At 43.8% G+C, this 20,107-nt stretch overlaps 1 protein-coding gene across 14 annotated transcripts in view; it reads left to right on the top strand.

Annotated features, from left to right (window-relative positions):
- The window catches only part of LOC115159070 (mitogen-activated protein kinase 10-like), a 94,115-nt gene that overhangs the window by 26,346 nt on the left and 47,662 nt on the right, over positions 1-20,107 (top strand). For 13 of the 14 annotated variants that reach the window (XR_003868835.1, XR_003868833.1, XR_003868834.1 and 10 more), the window contains 5 exons: positions 4,632-4,801; positions 17,479-17,608; positions 18,006-18,064; positions 19,346-19,484; positions 19,903-20,068. Coding sequence is in view for 11 of the 14 variants with exons in the window: in XM_029708427.1 (XP_029564287.1) it covers positions 4,632-4,801; positions 17,479-17,608; positions 18,006-18,064; positions 19,346-19,484; positions 19,903-20,068 (664 nt within the window). In the remaining 3 variants the exon portion in view is untranslated. Of the gene's footprint in view, positions 1-4,255; positions 4,289-4,631; positions 4,802-17,478; positions 17,609-18,005; positions 18,065-19,345; positions 19,485-19,902; positions 20,069-20,107 lie in introns of those variants that run through there. The other variant, XM_029708433.1, reaches the window with a different exon arrangement.

The raw sequence follows: 20,107 nt of genomic DNA, 5'->3' as shown, positions 1-20,107 counted from the left end.
TAAATGTCTTAGCCCGCACCATGAAAAACAGCCCCAGACCATTATTCCTCCTCCATCAAACTTTATAGTTGGCACTATGCATTTGGGAAGGTAGTGTTCTTGCATCCTCTAATCCCAGATTCATCCGTCGGACTGTCAGATGGTGAATGAAGCGTGATTCATCACTCCAGAGAACGCGTTTCCACTGCTCCAGAGTCCAATGGTGGCGAGCTTTACACCACTCCAGCCGACGCATGGCATTGCACATGGTGATCTTAGGCTTGTGTGCGGCTGCTTGGACATGGAAACCCATTCCATGAAGCTCTCGACAAACAGTTATTGTGCTGACGTTGCTTCCAGAGGCAGTTTGGAACTCGGTTGTGAATGTTGCAACCGAGGACAGACAATTTTTACATGTTTCAGCACACGGTGGTCACGTTCGGTGAGCTTGTGCGGCCTACCACTTTGCAGCTGAGCAAAACAGCACAATAACATCACTTAGTTGACTGGGGTAGCTCTATCAGGTGTGGTGGCTAATTTCTGCGTTACCAAATGAGGAGAGTTACAAACACACCAGTCGGAGTTAAACTACATCTTTAATACTTAAGATACTTTTGCAAAAGCACTTAACCTTCAATAATGCACTCTCTTGAATGAACTAGTAAGGTTTCAACACAATGGCTACTGAGATATTTTATACCCAAATATCCACCCCCTTTTGACATGACAAACCACAGACATTTAGGAATGGTTCACAAAGAAAGACTGTTTACTTTAGAGAGGAGTATTTACAGCCAGATAGCATTCACTATAAATTATTGTTCAGTTTGATTCCTAATGACGAGGTTCTATCCCTGGTACTTCATAGAACAAAAACACAATTTCATCCAATGGCATATATCAATTGTCAACTCTAGATACTCCCATCTCAAGCAAACCCCCTCTTGACCCCACTCCTGGACAGGCTCACTAGGGGGAGTGAACCTCTATGCCATATACTATCACAGGATAAGTGCGAGATCTAAGTGAGGACATACAATGTTCCCAGACACTGCCATAAACCTCCCCACAATAAAGAAAAGGAGGGAGTGACTTGCTCACAGACATTGTGGAGACAAGTCATTGGTTCCCCATTAATCACGCCATCCCTTCACATGGTTTAAGAATAGGTAAAGACACATTCACATGAAGACAAGTCTGACCTCTCCCCTTCTCTGGGCCCCACGTGACTGAGCCCCAGCTAAGGGAAACATGCAACTGAAAGACACCAGAGTCCAAAGGACACTTTCTAATGACAAGTATCTCACATAAGCATATTATACTAATAAAACATCTTAATCTTACATCTACACATTCCGCTAGCGGAACGTCTGCTCCAATATCCAATGATGGGCGGGGCGCGAAATTCAAACTCCTCTAAAATCCGAAAACTTCCATTTTTCAAACATATGACTATTTTACAGCTATTTAAAGACAAGACTCTCCTTTATCTAACCAAACTGTCCGATTTCAAAAAGGCTTTACAGCGAAAGCAAAACATTAGATTATGTCAGCAGAGTACCCAGCCAGAAATAATCAGACACCCATTTTTCAAGCTAGCATATCATGTCACATAAACCCAAACCATTGCTAAATGCAGCACTAACCTTTTATGATCTTCATCAGATGACACACCTAGGACATTATGTTATACAATACATGCATGTCTGTTCAATCAAGTTCATATTTATATCAAAAACCAGCTTTTTACATTAGCATGTGACGTTCAGAACTAGCATTCCCACCGAACACTTCCGGTGATTTTACTAAATTACTCACGATAAACGTTCACAAAAAGCATAACAATTATTTTAAGAATTATAGATACAGAACTCCTCTATGCACTCGATATGTCCGATTTTAAAATAGCTTTTCGGATGAAGCACATTTTGCAATAATCTAAGTACATAGCCCGGCATCACAGGACTAGCTATTTAGACACCCTGCAAGTTTAGCCTTCACCAAAATTACATTTCCTATAAGAAAAATGTTCTTACCTTGCTTGTTCTTCGTCAGAATACACTGCCAGGACTTCTACTTCAATAACAAATGTAGGTTTGGTCCCAAATAATCCATCGTTATGTTCCATCAAGACGTTTTGTTCGTGCGTTCTAGACACTATTCCAACGCTAAATCTCGGCCACGAGCATGACGCAAAATATGACAAAAAATGTCTAGATATTCCATTACCGTACTTCGAAGCATGTCAACCGCTGTTTAAAACCAATTTTTATGCAATTTATCTCGTAGAGAAGCGATAATATTCCGACCGGGAATCTACCTGTCTGTATACTGAGGGAAAAACCGAAAGCCGGGGGCGGGGCGGGTCGCGAGCGTAAGGCTTAGTCCATTGAGTGACCACTCAGCTTTTGCTCTCGTGTGCTTCAGCCAGGGCTTTGAATTACGTCATTCCTGTTTTTCCCGGGCTCTGAGACCTCATTGGAGACGTGCGAAGTGTCACGTAAGAGCAGAGATCCTTTGTAAAAGATAGAGAGAATCAACAAGGGCAAGAAATGTTCAGACAGGGTACTTCCTGAACAGAAGCATCTCAGGTTTTTGCCTGCCATAGGAGTTCTGTTATACTCACAGACACCATTCAAACAGTTTCAGAAACTGTGGAGTGTTTTCTCTCCAAAGCTAATAATTATATGCATATTCTAGTTTCTGGGCAGGACTAATAATCAGATTAAATCGGGTACGTTTTTTATCCAGCCGTGAAAATACTGCCCCCTAGCCATAAGAGGTTAACCTCTCTTGGGTAGGGGGCAGTATTTTCACATCCGGATAAAAAACCTACCCGATTTAATCTGGTTATTACTCCTGCCCAGAAACTAGAATATGCATATAATTGTTTGATTTGGATAGAAAACACCCTAAAGTTTCTAAAACTGTTTGAATGGTGGCTGTCATATGGCAGGCCAAAACCTGAGAAGATTCCATACAGGAAGTGCCCTCTCTGACCATTTCTTTGCCTTCTATAGCCTCTTTATCGAAAACAGAGGATCTCTGCTGTAACGTGATATTTTCTAAGGCTCCCATAGGCTCTCAGAAGGCGCCAGAACGGGGAATGATGACTCTGCAGTCCCTGGCTGAAAAACAGTAGCGCATTTGGATAGTGGTCGATCTGAGAACAATGAAACAGGTACGCGCTTGCACGTGAAGAGTCCATTTTCTTCTTTCAGTCTTTGAACGAAAACAGCGTCTCGCGGTCGGAATATTATCGCTATTTTACGAGAAAAAACGCATAAAAATTGATTTTAAACAGCGTTTGACATGCTTCGAAGTACGGTAATGGAATATTTTGACATTTTTTGTCACGACATGCGTCCGCGCATCACCGTTCGGATAGGGACCTGAACGCACAGACAAAATAGAGGATATTTGAACATAACTATGGATTATTTTGAACCAAAACAACATTTGTGGATGAAGTAGAAGTCCTGGGAGTGCATTCTGATGAAGAACAGCAAAGGTAATCCAATTTTTCTTGTAGTAATTCTGAGTTTAGTGAACGCCAAACTTGGTGGGTGTCAAATTAGCTAGCCCGTGATGGCGAGCTATCTACTCAGAATATTGCAAAATGTGCTTTTGTCGAAAAGCTATTTTAAAATCTGACACCGCGATTGCATAAAGGAGTTCTGTATCTATAATTCTTAAAATAATTGTTATGTTTTTTGTGAACGTTTATCGTGAGTAATTTAGTAAATTCACCGGAAGTTTTCGGTATGTTTGCTAGTTCTGAATGTCACATGCTAATGTAAAAAGCTGTTTTTTGATATAAATATGAACTTGATTGAACAAAACATGCATGTATTGTATAACATTATGTCCTAGGAGTGTCATCTGATGAAGATCATCAAAGGTTAGTGCTGCATTTAGCTGTGGTTTTGGTTTTTGTGACATTATATGCTAGCTTGAAAAATGGGTGTGTGATTATTTCTGGCTGGGTACTCTCCTGACATAATCTAATGTTTTGTTTTCGTTGTAAAGCCTTTTTGAAATCAGACAATGTGGTTAGATTAACGAGAGTCTTGTCTTTAAAATGGTGTAAAATAGTCATATGTTTGAGAAATTGAAGTAATAGCATTTTTAAGGTTTTTGAATATCGCGCCACTCGATTCCACTGGCTGTTGACCCGAGAGAGGTTAATTATCTATGTTACCCAACTAATTCTGATTCATCCACCACACAGGGCAGAAATTTGATGAACTGACTTGTTGGAAAGGTGGCATCCACATTAAAAGTCACTGAGCTCGTCAATAAGGCCAAGGTTTGTCTATGGAGATTGCATGGCTGTGTGCTCAATTTTTTTTTACACCTGTCAGCAATGGGTGTGGCTGAAATAGCCGAATCCACTAATTTACTTTTGTATATATAGCGTATTTGTTGTATTTTTTGAAACTGCACTGTCGGTTAGGGGCTCGTAAGTAAGCATTTCACTGTGTTGTATTCGGCGCATGTGACTAATAACATTTGATTTGATTTGAATGAACGAATAAACGCACAAACAAATGGACGAACAAATTACTTAAATGTAATAATTCAACTGGTGGTAGAGCCAGTCAGAGAGGTGAACATGACGTCACTGACCTTTGTTTGTTTGTTTACTGCAGGGTTTTGGTAAACAATTGGATGTGTCATACATTGGTAAGCATTACAACATGAGCAAATGCAAAGTGGACAACCAGTTCTACAGTGTGGAAGTAGGAGATTCCACCTTCACAGTTCTCAAACGTTACCAGAATCTAAAACCCATCGGTTCTGGAGCTCAGGGAATCGTCTGGTGAGTACTGGAATCCTCATTTTACACTCTTTATAGTGTAGTGAATGAAAATGTACATTATAGAGGAAAAACCAACTGTATAACTTAATTTTTGGTCATTGCATTTTTGTATTTTTGGTCTTTGCAAAGATTTATACTGTGCATCAAGGTGGCACATGTATTTGTATATGTGTTTGTACAGTATGTGTGAGATAAAAACCATGAGTTTGATTAATGAAGAGTCATAGAAGAATACCAAATGGATTATTAAAGCTGCAAGCAGCAATGCTGGGGTTCAAGCTGTGGGCCCACTGTGCCACCATTAGGACAAATAGGGTACATCGCCCTAGGATGAGCTACTTCTGTCATTTTACCATGCTTGCCAAATATTACAACTCAACATCAAACAGATCATGCAATATGCGATTGATGTATTTTGGACCATTTGTATTAATGTTGACTACTTTAAACATCTTCTTCTCCAGAACCGCTTAACTGATCACTACCAAATTTGGTACATAACATCAATGTACCCATGTTTTTGAATGCAGGACTGTAGCTCAAACAATATGGCCGCTATGAGCCAATGAGCTTGCATGAATGTTTTTTCCTGTCCACAGAGCCACCATGCAGCCAAACTGAACCATACGTTTTTATTTTTTATTTATTTATTTCACCTTTATTTAACCAGGTAGGTTCTCATTTACAACTGCGACCTGGCCAAGATAAAGCAAAGCAGTTCGACACATACAACAACACAGAGTTGCACATGGAATAAAAAAAACATACAGTAGAAAAAGTAAATTTACAGTGTGTGCAAATGAGGTAGGATAAGGGAGGTAAGGCAGTAAATAGGCCATGGTGGCGAAGTAATTACAATATAGCAATTAAACACTGGAATGGTAGATGTGCAGAAGATGAATGTGCAAGTAGAGATACTGGGGTACAAAGGAGCAAGATAAATAAATAAATGCAGTATGGGGATGAGGTAGTTGGATAGGCTATTTAAAAATGGGCTATGTACAGGTGCAGTGACCTGTGAGCTGCTCTGGCAGCTGGTGCTTAAAGCTAGTGAGGGAGAAAAGTGTTTCCAGTTTCAGAGATTTTTGCAGTTCGTTCCAGTCACTGGCAGCAGAGAACTGGAAGGAAAGGCGGCCAAAGGAAGAATTGGCTTTGGGGGTGACCAGTGAGATATACCTGCTGGAGCGCGTGCTACGGGTGGGTACTGCTATGGTGACCAGTGAGCTGAGATAAGGCAGGGCTTTACCTAGCAGAGACTTGTAGATGGCCTGGAGCCAGTGGGTTTGGCGACGAGTATGAAGCGAGGGCCAGCCAACGAGACCGTACAGGCCGCAGTGGTGGGTAGAATATGGGGCTTTGGTGACAAAACGGATGGCACTGTGATAGACTGCATCAAATTTGTTGAGTAGAGTGTTGGAGGCTATTTTGTAAACGACATCGCCGAAGTCGAGGATCGGTAGGATGGTCAGTTTTACGAGGGTATGTTTGGCAGCATGAGTGAAGGATGCTTTGTTGCGAAATAGGAAGCCGATTCTAGATTTAATTTTGGATTGGAGATGCTTAATGTGAGTCTGGAAGGAGAGTTTACAGTCTAACCAGACACCTAGGTATTTGTAGTTGTCCACATATTCTAAGTCATAACCGTCCAGAGTAGTGATGCTGGATGGGCGGGCAGGTGCGGGCAGCGATCGGTTGAAGAGCATGCATTTAGTTTTACTTGCATTTAAGAGCAGTTGGAGGCCATGGAAGGAGATTTGTATGGCATTGAAGCTCGTCTGGAGGTTAGTTAACATAGTGTCCAAAGAAGGGCCTGAAGTATACAGAATGGTGTCATCTGCGTAGAGGTGGATCAGAGAAACACCAGCAGCAAGAGCGACATCATTGATGTATACTGAGAAGAGATTCGGCCCAAGAATTGAACCCTGTAGCACCCCCATAGAGACTGCCGGAGGTCCGGACAACAGGCCCTCATATTCGATACACTGAGCTCTATCAGAGAAGTAGTTGGTGAACCAGGCGAAGCAATCACTTGAGAAACCAAGGCTGTCTCCCCCGATAAGAATGTGTTGATTGACAGAGTCGAAAGCCTTGGCCAGGTCGATGAATACGGCTGCACAGTAGTGTCTCTTATCGATGGCGGTTATGATATCGTTTAGGACCTTGAGTGTGGCTGAGGTGCACCCATGACCAGCTCTGACACCAGATTGCATAGCGGAGAAGGGTACGGTGGGATTCGAAATGGTCGGTAATCTGTTTGTTAATAACCTCTTACATCTAGGCATTCTGTTAGCGGAACACCTGCTCCAATATCCAATGATAGGCGTGGCGCGAATTACAAATTCCTCAAAAATCCAAAAACTTCCATTTTTCAAACATATGACTATTTTACACCATTTTAAAGACAAGACTCTCCTTTATCTAACCACACTGTCCGATTTCAAAAAGGCTTTACAGCGAAAGCAAAACATTAGATTATGTCAGCAGAGTACCCAGCCAGAAATAATCAGACACCCATTTTTCAAGCTAGCATATAATGTCACAAAAACCAAAACCACATCTAAATGCAGCACTAACCTTTGATGATCTTCATCAGATGACACTCCTAGGACATTATGTTATACAATACATGCATGTTTTGTTCAATCAAGTTCATATTTATATCAAAAACCAGCTTTTTACATTAGCATGTGACGTTCAGAACTAGCATTCCCACCAAACACTTCCGGTGAATTTACTAAATTACTCACGATAAACGTTCACAAAAAACATAACAATTATTTTAAGAATTATAGATACAGAACTCCTTTATGCACTCGCTATGTCTGATTTTAAAATAGCTTTTCGGTGAAAGCACATTTTGCAATATTCTGAGTAGATAGCACGCCATCACAGCTAGCTATTTTGACACCCACCAAGTTTGACCCTCACCAAACTCCGATTTACTATTAGAAAAGTTTGATTACCTTTCCTGTTCTTCGTCAGAATGCACTCCCAGGACTTCTTGAATAACAAATGTTGGTTTGGTTCAAAATAATCCATAGTTATATCCAAATAGCGGCGTTTTGTTCGTGCGTTCAAGACACTATCCAAGGGTGACGAAGGGTTACGCGCTTGACGCGTTTCGTGACAAAAAAATTCTAAATATTCCATTACCGTACTTCGAAGCATGTCAACAGCTCTTTAAAATCAATTTTTATGCCATTTTTCTCGTAAAAAAGCGATAATATTCCGACCGGGAGTCGTTGTTTACGTTCAAAGACGAAAGAATAAAAACATGGGGTCGCCTCGTGCACGCGCGCGCCAGTCTCTGTACTCTGATTGACCACTATCAAAATCCGCTAATGTTTTTCAGCCAGGGCCTGCAAAGCCACGATTCAGCTTTTTGCCGCCTTCTGAGAGCCTATGAGAGCCATAGGAAGTGTCACGTAACAGCAGAGATCCCTTGTTTAGGATAGAGATGATCAAGAAGGCCAAGAAATGGTCAGACAGGGTACTTCCTGTACAGAATCTTCTCAGGTTTTGGCCTGCCAAATGAGTTCTGTTATACTCACAGACACCATTAAAACAGTTTTAGAAACTTTGGGGTGTTTTCTATCCAAAACTAATAATTATATGCATATTCTAGTTTCTGGGCAGGAGTAATAATCAGATTAAATCGGGTACGTTTTTTATCCGGCCGTGAAGATACTGCCCCCTATCCATAACAGGTTAAGTTGGAAAAATAGGATGATCGAGCAGCAGTGAGGGCTCTTCGATACTGCACGGTACTGTCTTTCCAAGCTAGTCGGAAGACTTCCAGTTTGGTGTGGCGCCATTTCCGTTCCAATTTTCTGGAGCTTGCTTCAGAGCTCGTGTATTTTCTGTATACCAGGGAGCTAATTTCTTATGACAAATGTTTTTAGTTTTTAGGGGTGCAACTGCATCTAGGGTATTGCGCAAGGTTAAATTGAGTTCCTCGGTTAGGTGGTTAACTGATTTTTGTCCTCTGACGTCCTTGGGTAGGCAGAGGGAGTCTGGAAGGGCATCAAGGAATCTTTGGGTTGTCTGAGAATTTATAGCACAACTTTTAATGCTTCTTGGTTGGGGTGTGAGCAGATTATTTGTTGGGATTGCGAACGTAATAAAATGGTGGTCCGATAGTCCAGGTTTATGAGGAAAAACATTAAGATCCACAACATTTATTCTGGTCTGTCCTAGCAAGCTCAGTTCCAGGTTGTATGGTGTCTTCAGGTCTCTGCTGTTTGTTTGCTAAAGCACCCTGTGTATACAGATGAAGTCAGAAGTTTACATACACTAAGTTGACTGTGCATTTAAACAGCTTGGAAGAATCCAGAAAATGATGTCATGGCGTTAGAAACTTCTTATAGGCTAATTGACATCATTTGAGTCAATTGGAGGTGTACCTGTGGATGTATTTCAAAGCCTACCTTCAAACTCAGTGCCTCTTTGCTTGACATCATGGGAAAATCTAAAGAAATCAGCCAAGACCTCAGAAAAAATATTGTAGACCTCCACAAGTCTGGCTCATCCTTGGGAGCAATTTCCAAACGCCTGAAGGTACCACGTTCATCTGTACAAACAATACTACGCAGGTATAAACACCATGGGACCACGCAGCCGTCATACCGCTCAGGAAGGAGACATGTTCTGTCTCCTAGAGATGAACGTACTTTGGTGCGAAAGCGCAAATCAATCCCAGAACAACAGCAAAGGACCTTGTGAAGTTGAAGGAGGAAACAGGTACAAAAGTGTCTATATCCACAGTAAAACGAGTCCGATATAAATCAAATCAAAATCAAAATCAAAATCAAATCAAATGTATTTATATAGCCCTTCGTACATCAGCTGAAATCTCAAAGTGCTGTACAGAAACCCAGCCTAAAACCCCAAACAGCAAGCAATGCATGTGAAAGAAGCACGGTGGCTAGGAAAAACTCCCTAGGAAAAACTCCCTAGAAAGGCCAAAAACCTAGGAAGAAACCTAGAGAGGAACCAGGCTATGAGGGATGGCCAGTCCTCTTCTGGCTGTGCCGGGTGGATATTATAACAGAACATGGTCAAGATGTCAAAATGTTCATAAATGACCAGCATGGTCAAATAATAATAATCATAGTAGTTGTCGAGGGTGCAACAAGCACGTCCGGTGAACAGGTCAGGGTTCCATAGCCGCAGGCAGAACAGTTGAAACTGGAGCAGCAGCATGGCCAGGTGGACTGGGGACTGCAAGGAGTCATCATGCCGGGTAGTCCTGAGGCATGGTCCTAGGGCTCAGGTCCTCCGAGAGAAAGAAAGAAAGAGAGAAAGAGAGAATTAGAGAGAGCATATTTAAATTCACACAGGACACCGGATAAGACAAGAGAAATACTCCAGATGTAACAGACTGACCCTAGCCCCCCGACACATAAACTACTGCAGCATAAATACTGGAGGCTGAGACAGGAGGGATCAGAAGACACTGTGGCCCCATCCGATGATACCCCCAGACAGGGCCAAACAGGCAGGATATAACCCCACCCACTTTGCCAAAGCACACAGCCCCCACACCACTACAGGGATGTCTACAACCACCAACTTACCGTCCTAAGACAAGGCCGAGTATAGCCCACAAAGATCTCCGCCATGGCACAACCCAAAGGGGGGCGCCAACCCAGACAGGAAGACCACGTCAGTGACTCAACCCACTCAAGTGATGCACCCCTCCCATGGGCGGCATGGAAGAACACCAGTAAGCCAGTGACTCAGCCCCTGTAATAGGGTTAGAGGCAGAGAATCCCAGTGGAAAGAGGGGAACCGGCAAGGCAGAGACAGCAAGGGCGGTTCGTTGCTCCAGCCTTTCCGTTCACCTTCACACTCCTGGGCCAGACTATACTTAATCATAGGACCTACTGAAGAGATAAGTCTTCAGTAAAGACTTAAAGGTTGAGACTGAGTCTGCGTCTCTCACATGGGTAGGCAGACCATTCCATAAAAATGGAGTTCTATAGGAGAAAGCCCTACCTCCAGCCGTTTGCTTAGAAATTCTAGGGACAATTAGGAGGCCTGCGTCTTGTGACCGTAGCGTACGTGTAGGTATGTACGGCAGGACCAAATCGGAAAGATAGGTTGGAGCAAGCCCACAGTGTCTAGCTAGTCAACTTCTACCGACTAGCAGCACTGTAGAAACTAATAATACATTACAACGGAACGATTTGAATAGTGTAGTGTTAGCTAGCTACATAGTTGTCTTTGCTGTCTTTGTATCTAAGATAATTGTGTAGTTTAGAGTAATTATCGAGGTTACCTAGCCAGCTACACTTTCAAACAAAGTCAACAACGCAGCCACTGCTAGCTAGCATACTTCACCAGCCAGCAGTACTGTATCATTTTAATCATTTTAGTCAATAAGATTTTTGCAACGTAAGCTTAACTTTCTGAACATTTGAGACGTGTAGTCCACTTGTCATTCCAATCTCCTTTGCATTAGCGTAGCATCTTCGGGAGCCAGTCAACTATGTGTCTGTCTATCCCTGTTCTCTCCTCTCTGCACAGGCCATACAAACGCTTCACACCGCGTGGCCGCTGCCACTCTAACCTGGTGGTCCCAGCGCTCACGACCCACGTGGAGTTCCAGGTCTCCGGCAGCCTCTGGAACTGCCGATCTGCGGCCAACAAGGCAGAGTTCATCTCAGCCTATTCTTCCCTCCAGTCCCTCGACTTCTTGGAACTGACGGAAAAATGGATTACCACAGATAACACTGCTACTCCTACTGCTCTCTCCTCGTCTGCCCACGTGTTCTCGCACACCCCGAGAGCTTCTGGTCAGCGGGTGGTGGCACTGGGATCCTCATCTATCCCAAGTGGACATTCTCTCTTTCTCCCCTGACCCATCTGTCTATCGCCTCCTTTGAATTCCATGCTGTCACAGTTACCAGCCCTTTCAAGCTTAACATCCTTATCATTTATCGCCCTCCAGGTTCCCTTGGAGAGTTCATCAATGAGCTTGACGCCTTGATAAGTTCCTTTCCTGAGGATGGCTCACCTCTCACAGTTCTGGGTACTTTAACCTCCCCACGTCTACCTTTGACTCATTCCTCTCTGTCTCCTTCTTTCCACTCCTCTCCTCTTTTGACCTCACCCTCTCACCTTCCCCCCCTACTCACAAGGCAGACAATACGCTTGACTTCATCTTTACTAGATGCTGTTCTTCCACTAATCTCATTGCAACTCCCCTCCAAGTCTCCGACCACTACCTTGTATCCTTTTCCCTCTCGCTCTCATCCAACACTTCTCACTCTGCCCCTACTCGGATGGTATCGCGCCGTCCCAACCTTTGCTCTCTCTCCCCCGCTACTCTCTCTTCCATCCTATCATCTCTTCCCTCTGCTCAAACCTTCTCCAACCTATCTCCTGATTCTGCCTCCTCAACCCTCCTCTCTTCCCTTTCTGCATCCTTTGACTCTCTATGTCCCCTATCCTCCAGGCCGGCTCGGTCCTCCACTCCTGCTCCGTGGCTCGACGACTCATTGTGAGCTCACAGAATAGGGCTCCGGGCAGCCGAGCAGAAATGGAGGAAAACTCACCTCCCTGCGGACCTGGCATCCTTTCACTCCCTCCTCTCTACATTTTCCTCTTCTGTCTCTGCTGCTAAAGCCACTTTCTACCACTCTAAATTCCAAGCATCTGCCTCTAACCCTAGGAAGCTCTTTGCCACCTTCTCCTCCCTCCTGAATCCTCCTCCCCCTCCCCCCTCTCTCTCTTCGTCAACCATTTTGAAAAGAAGGTCGACGACATCCGATCCTCGTTTGCTAAGTCAAACGACACCGCTGGTCCTGCTCACACTGCCCTACCCTGTGCTTTGACCTCTTTCTCCCCTCTCTCTACAGATGAAATCTCGCGTCTTGTGATGGCCGGCCGCCCAACAACCTGCCCACTTGACCCTATCCCCTCCTCTCTTCTCCAGACCATTTCCGGAGACCTTCTCCCTTACCTCACCTCGCTCATCAACTCATCCTTGACCGCTGGCTACGTCCCTTCCGTCTTCAAGAGAGCGAGAGTTGCACCCCTTCTGAAAAAACCTACACTCGATCCCTCCGATGTCAACAACTACAGACCAGTATCCCTTCTTTCTTTTCTCTCCAAAACTCTTGAACGTGCCGTCCTTGGCCAGCTCTCCTGCTATCTCTCTCAGAATGACCTTCTTGATCCAAATCAGTCAGGTTTCAAGACTAGTCATTCAACTGAGACTGCTCTTCTCTGTGTCACGGAGGCGCTCCGCATTGCTAAAGCTAACTCTCTCTCCTCTGCTCTCATCCTTCTAGACCTATCGGCTGACTTTGATACTGTGAACCATCAGATCCTCCTCTCCACCCTCTCCGAGTTGGGCATCTCCGGCGCGGCCCACGCTTGGATTGCGTCCTACCTGACCGGTCGCTCCTACCAGGTGGCGTGGCGAGAATCTGTCTCCGCACCACGTGCTCTCACCACTGGTGTCCCCCAGGGCTCTGTTCTAGGCCCTCTCCTGTTCTCGCTATACACCAAGTCACTTGGCTCTGTCATATCCTCACATGGTCTCTCCTATCATTGCTATGCAGACGACACACAATTAATCTTCTCCTTTCCCCCTTCTGATAACCAGGTGGCGAATCGCATCTCTGCATGTCTGGCAGACATATCAGTGTGGATGACGGATCACCACATCAAGCTGAACCTCGGCAAGACGGAGCTGCTCTTCCTCCCGGGGAAGGACTGCCCGTTCCATGATCTCGCCATCACGGTTGACAACTCCATTGTGTCCTCCTCCCAGAGTGCTAAGAACCTTGGCGTGATCCTGGACAACACTCTGTCGTTCTCAACTAACATCAAGGCGGTGACCCGATCCTGTAGGTTCATGCTCTACAACATTCGCAGAGTACAACCCTGCCTCACACAGGAAGCGGTGCAGGTCCTAATCCAGGCACTTGTCATCTCCCGTCTGGATTACTGCAACTCGCTGTTGGCTGGGCTCCCTGCCTATGCCATTAAACCCCTACAACTCATCCAGAACGCCGCAGCCCGTCTGGTGTTCAACCTTCCCAAGTTCTCTCACGTCACCCCGCTCCTCCGCTCTCTCCACTGGCTTCCAGTTGAAGCTCGCATCCGCTACAAGACCATGGTGCTTGCCTACGGAACTGTGAGGGGAACGGCACCTCCGTACCTTCAGGCTCTGATCAGGCCCTACACCCAAAGAAAGGCACTGCGTTCATCCACCTCTGGCCTGCTCGCCTCCCTACCTCTGAGGAAGTACAGTTCCCGCTTAGCCCAGTCAAAACTGTTCGCTGCTCTGGCACCCCAATGGTGGAACAAGCTCCCTCACGACGCCAGGATAGCGGAGTCAATCACCACCTTCCGGAGACACCTGAAACCCCACCTCTTTAAGGAATACCTAGGATAGGATAAAGTAATCCTTCTAACCCCCCCCCCCCCCTTAAGATTTAGATGCACTATTGTAAAGTGGTTGTTCCACTGGATATCATAAGGTGAATGCACCAATTTGTAAGTCGCTCTGGATAAGAGCGTCTGCTAAATGACTTAAATGTAATGTAAATGTAAATGTATTGCTTTGTAGGTTAGCAGTAAAACCTTGAAATCAGCCCTTGCCTTAATAGGAAGCCAGTGTAGGGAGGCTAGCACTGGAGTAATATGATCACATTTTTTGGTTCTAGTCAGGATTCTAGCAGCCATATTTAGCACTAACGGAAGTTTGTTTAGTGCTTTATCCTGGTAGCCGGAAAGTAGAGCATTGCAGTAGTCCAGCCTAGAAGTAACAAAAGCATGGATTATAGACATATAGACATAACCTGAAAGGCTGCTCAGCAAGGAAGAAGCCACTGCTCCAAAACCGCCATAAAAAGGTCAGACTACGGTTTGCAACTGCACATGGGGAAAAAGATTGTACTTTTTGGAAAAATGCCCTCTGGTCTGATGAAACAAAAATAGAACTGTTTGGCCATAATGACCATTGTTATGTTTGGAGGAAAAAGGGGGAGGCTTGCAAGCTGAAGAACACCATCCCAACCATGAAGCACGGGGGTGGCAGCATCATGTTGTGGAGTGCTTTGCTGCAGGAGGGACTGATGCACTTCACAAAATAGATGGCATCATGAGGTAGGACAATTATGTTGATATATTGAAGCAACATCTCAAGATATCAGACAGGAAGTTAAAGCTTGGTCGCAAATGGGTCTTTCAAATGGACAATGACCCCAAGCATACTTCCAAAGTTGTGTAAAAATGGCTTAAGGACAACAAAGTCAAAGTATTGTAGTGGCCATCATAAAGCGCTGACCTCAATCCTATAGAAAATATGTGGGCAGAACTCCTTGCTCGCGTGTGCGAGCAAGGAGGCCTACAAACCTGACTCAGTTACACCAGCTCTGTCTGGAGGAATGGGCCAAAATTCACCCAACTTATTGTGGGAAGCTTGTGGAAGGCTATCTGAAGCGTTTGACCCAAGTTAAACAATGTAAAGGCAATGCTACCAAATACTAATTGAGTGTATGTAAACTTCTGACCCACTGGGAATGTGATGAACGAAATAAAAGCTGAAATAAATCATTCTTTATACTATTATTCTGACATTTCACATTCTTAAAATAAAGTGGTGATCCTAACTGACCTAAGACAGGGAATTTTTACTAGGATTAAATGTCAGGAATTGTGAAAAACGGAGTTTAAATGTTTTTGGCTAAGGTGTATGTAAACTTCTGACTTCAACTGTATATGGGTATGTGTGTGTATGTACGTATGTTCATATGTATATATAGATATATATTTACCCCAAAAATATATGGGTGATTGGAAATGATGCAGACAATTACATTGATGGAAGCAACAATCTATCCGGGGGGGGGGGATTTGTTTTTAACACTTTTTGGCTTACTACATTATTCCATATGTGTTATTGCATAGTTTTGATGTCTTCACTATTATTCTACAATGTAGAACATAGTAAAAAATTAAGAAAAACGCTTGAATGAGTACTGTATATTACGTTACAGCCTTATTCTAAACTTTTTTCTCATCAATCTACGCACAATACCCCATAATGACAAAGCTAAAATAGGTTTTTTACATTTTTGCAAATGTATAAAAAAATATAAAACTGAAATATCACATTTACATAAGTATTCAAAGCCATTACTCAGTCCTGTGTTGAAGCACGTTTGGCAGCGATTACAGCCTCGAGTCTTCTTGGGTATAAGCTTGGCACACCTGTATTTGCGGAGTTTCTCCCGTTCTTCTCTGCAGATCCTCTCAAGCTCTGTCAGGTTGGATGGGGGGCTTTGCTGCACAACTATTTTCAGGTCTCTCCAAATATGTTAGATCGGGTTCAAGTCCGGGCTCTGGCTGGGCCACTCAAGGACATTCGGAGACTTATCCCGAAGCCACTCCTGCGTTGTCTTGGCTGTGTGCTTAGGGTTGTTGTCCTGTTGGAAGGTGAACCTTCACCCCAGTCTGAGGTCCTGTGCGCTCTGGAGCAGGTTTTCATCAATGATCTCTCTGTACTTTGCTCCGTTCATCTGTCCCTCGATCCTGACTAGTCTCCCAGTCCCTGCCGCTGAAAAACATCCCCACAGCTTGAGGCTGCCACCACCATGCTTCACCGTAGGGATATTGCCAGCTTTCCTCCAGAAGTGACGCTCGGCATTCAGGCCAAAGAGTTCAATCTTGGTTTCATCAGATCAGAGAATCTTGTTTCTCATGGTCTGAGAGTCTTTAGGTGCGTTTTTGCAAACTCCAAGCCTGCTGTAATGTGCCTTTTACTGAGGAGTAAAGGAAGAACAACCTTTATGGCCACTACCATAAAGGTCTGATTGGTGTAGTGCTGCAGAGATGGTTGTCCTTCTGGAAGGTTCTCCCATCTCCACAGAGGAACTCTAGAGCCCTGTCAGAGTGACCATTGGGTTGCACCTGAGCTCAATTTCGAGTCTCCTAGCAAAGGCCCTGAATACTTATGTAAATAAGGTATTTCTGTTTTTTATTTTTAATAAATTAGCAAAAATGTCTAAAGACCTGTTTTCACTTTGTCATTATGGGATATTGTGTCTAGATTGCTGAGGATTTTTGTTTTATCCATTTTAGAGTAAGGCTGTAACGTAACAAAATGTGGAAAAAGTCAAGGGGTCTGAATACTTTCCGAAGGCACTGTATATAGTGCACCACTTTTGACCAGGGCCCCAAAGGATATGTCTACACTGGTGGTTCGGTGGATTTTCTCTGGCATCAAAAGTCTGCATTAAAGTCAATGTACAGGTATTCCCTATGTAATTCTATTATCAGCACAAATGGCTTGATATGGTTACACCCTAGCCTGGTCCCACATCTGTTTGTGCTGTTTGGCATGCCAACTACCATAGAAGTTGGCTATACAGCAGAACCAGATCAGGGACCAGGCTAGTTTACAATCATGGTCAGAACAGACAGAAAGGCCCTGGAACAGCCCAGGACCACCGATCTTGATCAATAACAAACCCTTCAATCTTTCACAGGACTTCACTTATCATTCTCATTTGTCTGCCATGTGCAGTCTCTGACTCACTTCCTGTTTTGTCATATAGAAACAGAATGACTAGAATGGACAAAGCCCCCCATACGACAGGAAGTTGACTGGTACATTCCTGTGGTTCTAATTCAATGTTTTTGTCCTGTGTTTTCTGCAGTGCCGGGTACGATGCAGTCCTCGACAGAAACGTGGCCATCAAGAAGCTCAGCAGACCCTTTCAGAACCAGACCCATGCCAAGAGGGCATACAGGGAACTGGTGCTCATGAAATGTGTCAATCACAAAAATGTGAGATACAATGTCCTGTCTCTATGGCTAAACAAATAACAAGATGATAGTCTAGCTGGTGTTTTGTCGTCTTTTATTGGCCCATTCTGTGGTGCTGAGAGAGAGAGAGAGAGAGAGAGAGAGAGAGAGAGAGAGAGAGAGAGAGAGAGAGAGAGAGAGAGAGAGAGAGAGAGAGAGAGAGAGAGAGAGCTCTTTCCATTGATATAATCCTCACAGGGCAGATGTCCCTCTCTTTCTCTGTCTGTCTCTCTCTTTGTCTCTTTCTCTGTCCCTATATCCAGTTTTCAATATGGCAAAAGAAATCAATGTGCTGTTATTGTTGTTACTGTAGATGGACTCGGTTAACCTGATACTGAATGTTGACCCAGTTTTTTTCTCTGTTGTCTTTCTTTTTCAGATCATCAGTTTATTAAATGTTTTCACACCACAGAAATCACTAGAAGACTTTCAGGATGTGTAAGTACAGTTAACAATATTCAGAGGAAAAAGGAATAATTGTGAGATTATATTTACTTTATGTAGGCAAATACATTTCTAGTTTCATCTGACTTTTAAATCTGATTTCAGATGAGCAAGATTATATTACCTACCTACAAGACTCTTGTTAAATTATTCTCAGTGTGAGAAAATAACCACTAAGAGTGATGTCAGAGAAAGTGATATTAGTGTAGTATAATTTGAAGCCTCAGGCTCTGTGTCTTTTACTGAATGATTCATGAATGTGTAGGTTGCTGATACTGCAGTGAATGGAAGGCAGCATGCTTGTCTAAGGCAGTGCAAGGAATGGTGTGTCTCTGAGGAATGGAGTTTGTTTTCAATCCAAAACTGCACAAAATTAAACAAAGTATGTGCTTGAAATGAAAAATGTATTACAGCAATTTAAAAAAGTATGGGCTTTTCTATGTACAGTAAAATCATTTTTAAGTATGTACATTTTTGTATGTACAGAAAAGGAGAAATACACCTGCGAATTCAGTCAATTATGTGTGTCAAGGCATTATGATAAGATGACAAGATGCTCAATATGGTAACGAGCACGATGACAGTCATTAATCATTGTAAAACAAAGTGTATGTAGATTCCCATTGATGTTCTGCTGTGTGGTGTCCATTGTGTTGAGAATAGATGTAAAGGGGGAATAAAGGAGGAAGGAGAGAAGAGATGTGGTAGGGAGGAGAGGGAATCATAAGTATTTTTTTTATTTAACCTTTATTTAACTAGGCGAGTAATTTAAGAACACATTTTTATTTACAATGACAGCCTACCCTGGCCGAACCCTAACGACGCTGGGCTAATTGTGCGCCACCCTATGGGACTCCCAATCACTGCCGGTTGTGATACAGCCTGGAATCAAACCAGGGGCTGTAGTGACACCTCTAGCACTGAGATGCAGTGCCTTAGACCACTGCGCCACTCGGGAGCCCACATTAGAGTAGGGCCTCTTGGGTTGAAGCATCTCATCTCTTTTATTAGACCTCTATTCCAGTGAAAGTTATTATAAGAGTTATGCCGAAGTGTAGGCTATTAGAACCTCTCCTTGTTACCCCGTCTCTCTCTGGTGTTCATAGGGTTTTCTGAAGCAAAGATGACAGTGACATTCTGGAGATTATTTTACTACAGCCATATTCTCCATTGAACATGCTTTTTAGTCTTAATCTGTGTCCAGAAAGCCAGTCTCAGCCTCAGTGCATTACCAGTTGTGAAAACATACTATAACTGTATGTATCACCATCCCAGATACCTGGTGATGGAGCTGATGGATGCCAACCTATGCCAGGTGATTCAGATGGAGCTAGACCATGAGAGAATGTCCTACCTGCTCTACCAGATGCTGTGTGGCATCAAACACCTGCACTCAGCTGGAATTATACACAGGGTGAGAAGGCTTGTGTGTGTGTGTGTGTGTGAGTGCGTGTGCCTTTACGTGTACTGTACGCATGTGTGTGTGTGGCATCAAACACTTGCACTCCGCTGGCATCATTCACATGGTGAGACGTCCTCCAACCTAGAAATATAATTAATCAAATTTTCCATCAGGTCTCCAGCAGTAACCCTAGCCATTGATATTATGTACTAGGATGTTCTGGATATAGTAAACATTACTCATGCTCAACCTTGCATTGCTCATAACCCAGTGGGCAGCGCTGGTGGAAATTACGTCGTTGCAACCGGTTTTGTCTGCTGTGAAACACCATCTGTCGACATTTAAAATAAAAATACTGTAGTAGCTAGCATCACCCGTTAAACTTTTACTCAATAATCCTCATCTCTTTGATGTTGCTTTCCCTCTGAAGGACCTGAAACCTAGCAATATAGTGGTGAAGTCTGATTGTACGCTGAAGATCCTGGACTTTGGCCTGGCCAGGACTGCAGGTACCAGCTTCATGATGACCCCGTACGTGGTGACACGGTACTACAGAGCTCCAGAGGTCATCCTGGGCATGGGGTACAAAGAGAACGGTAAGACAGGTTCGAGAATGTGTTATGGTGTTCTAACAC

The sequence above is a fragment of the Salmo trutta genome, chromosome 23, assembly GCF_901001165.1.
Source record: "Salmo trutta chromosome 23, fSalTru1.1, whole genome shotgun sequence".
Classification (NCBI taxonomy): Eukaryota; Metazoa; Chordata; class Actinopteri; order Salmoniformes; family Salmonidae; genus Salmo; species Salmo trutta.
The sequence above is the reverse complement of the archived record's forward strand: the minus strand, read 5'-3'. Positions and strand labels throughout refer to the sequence as shown.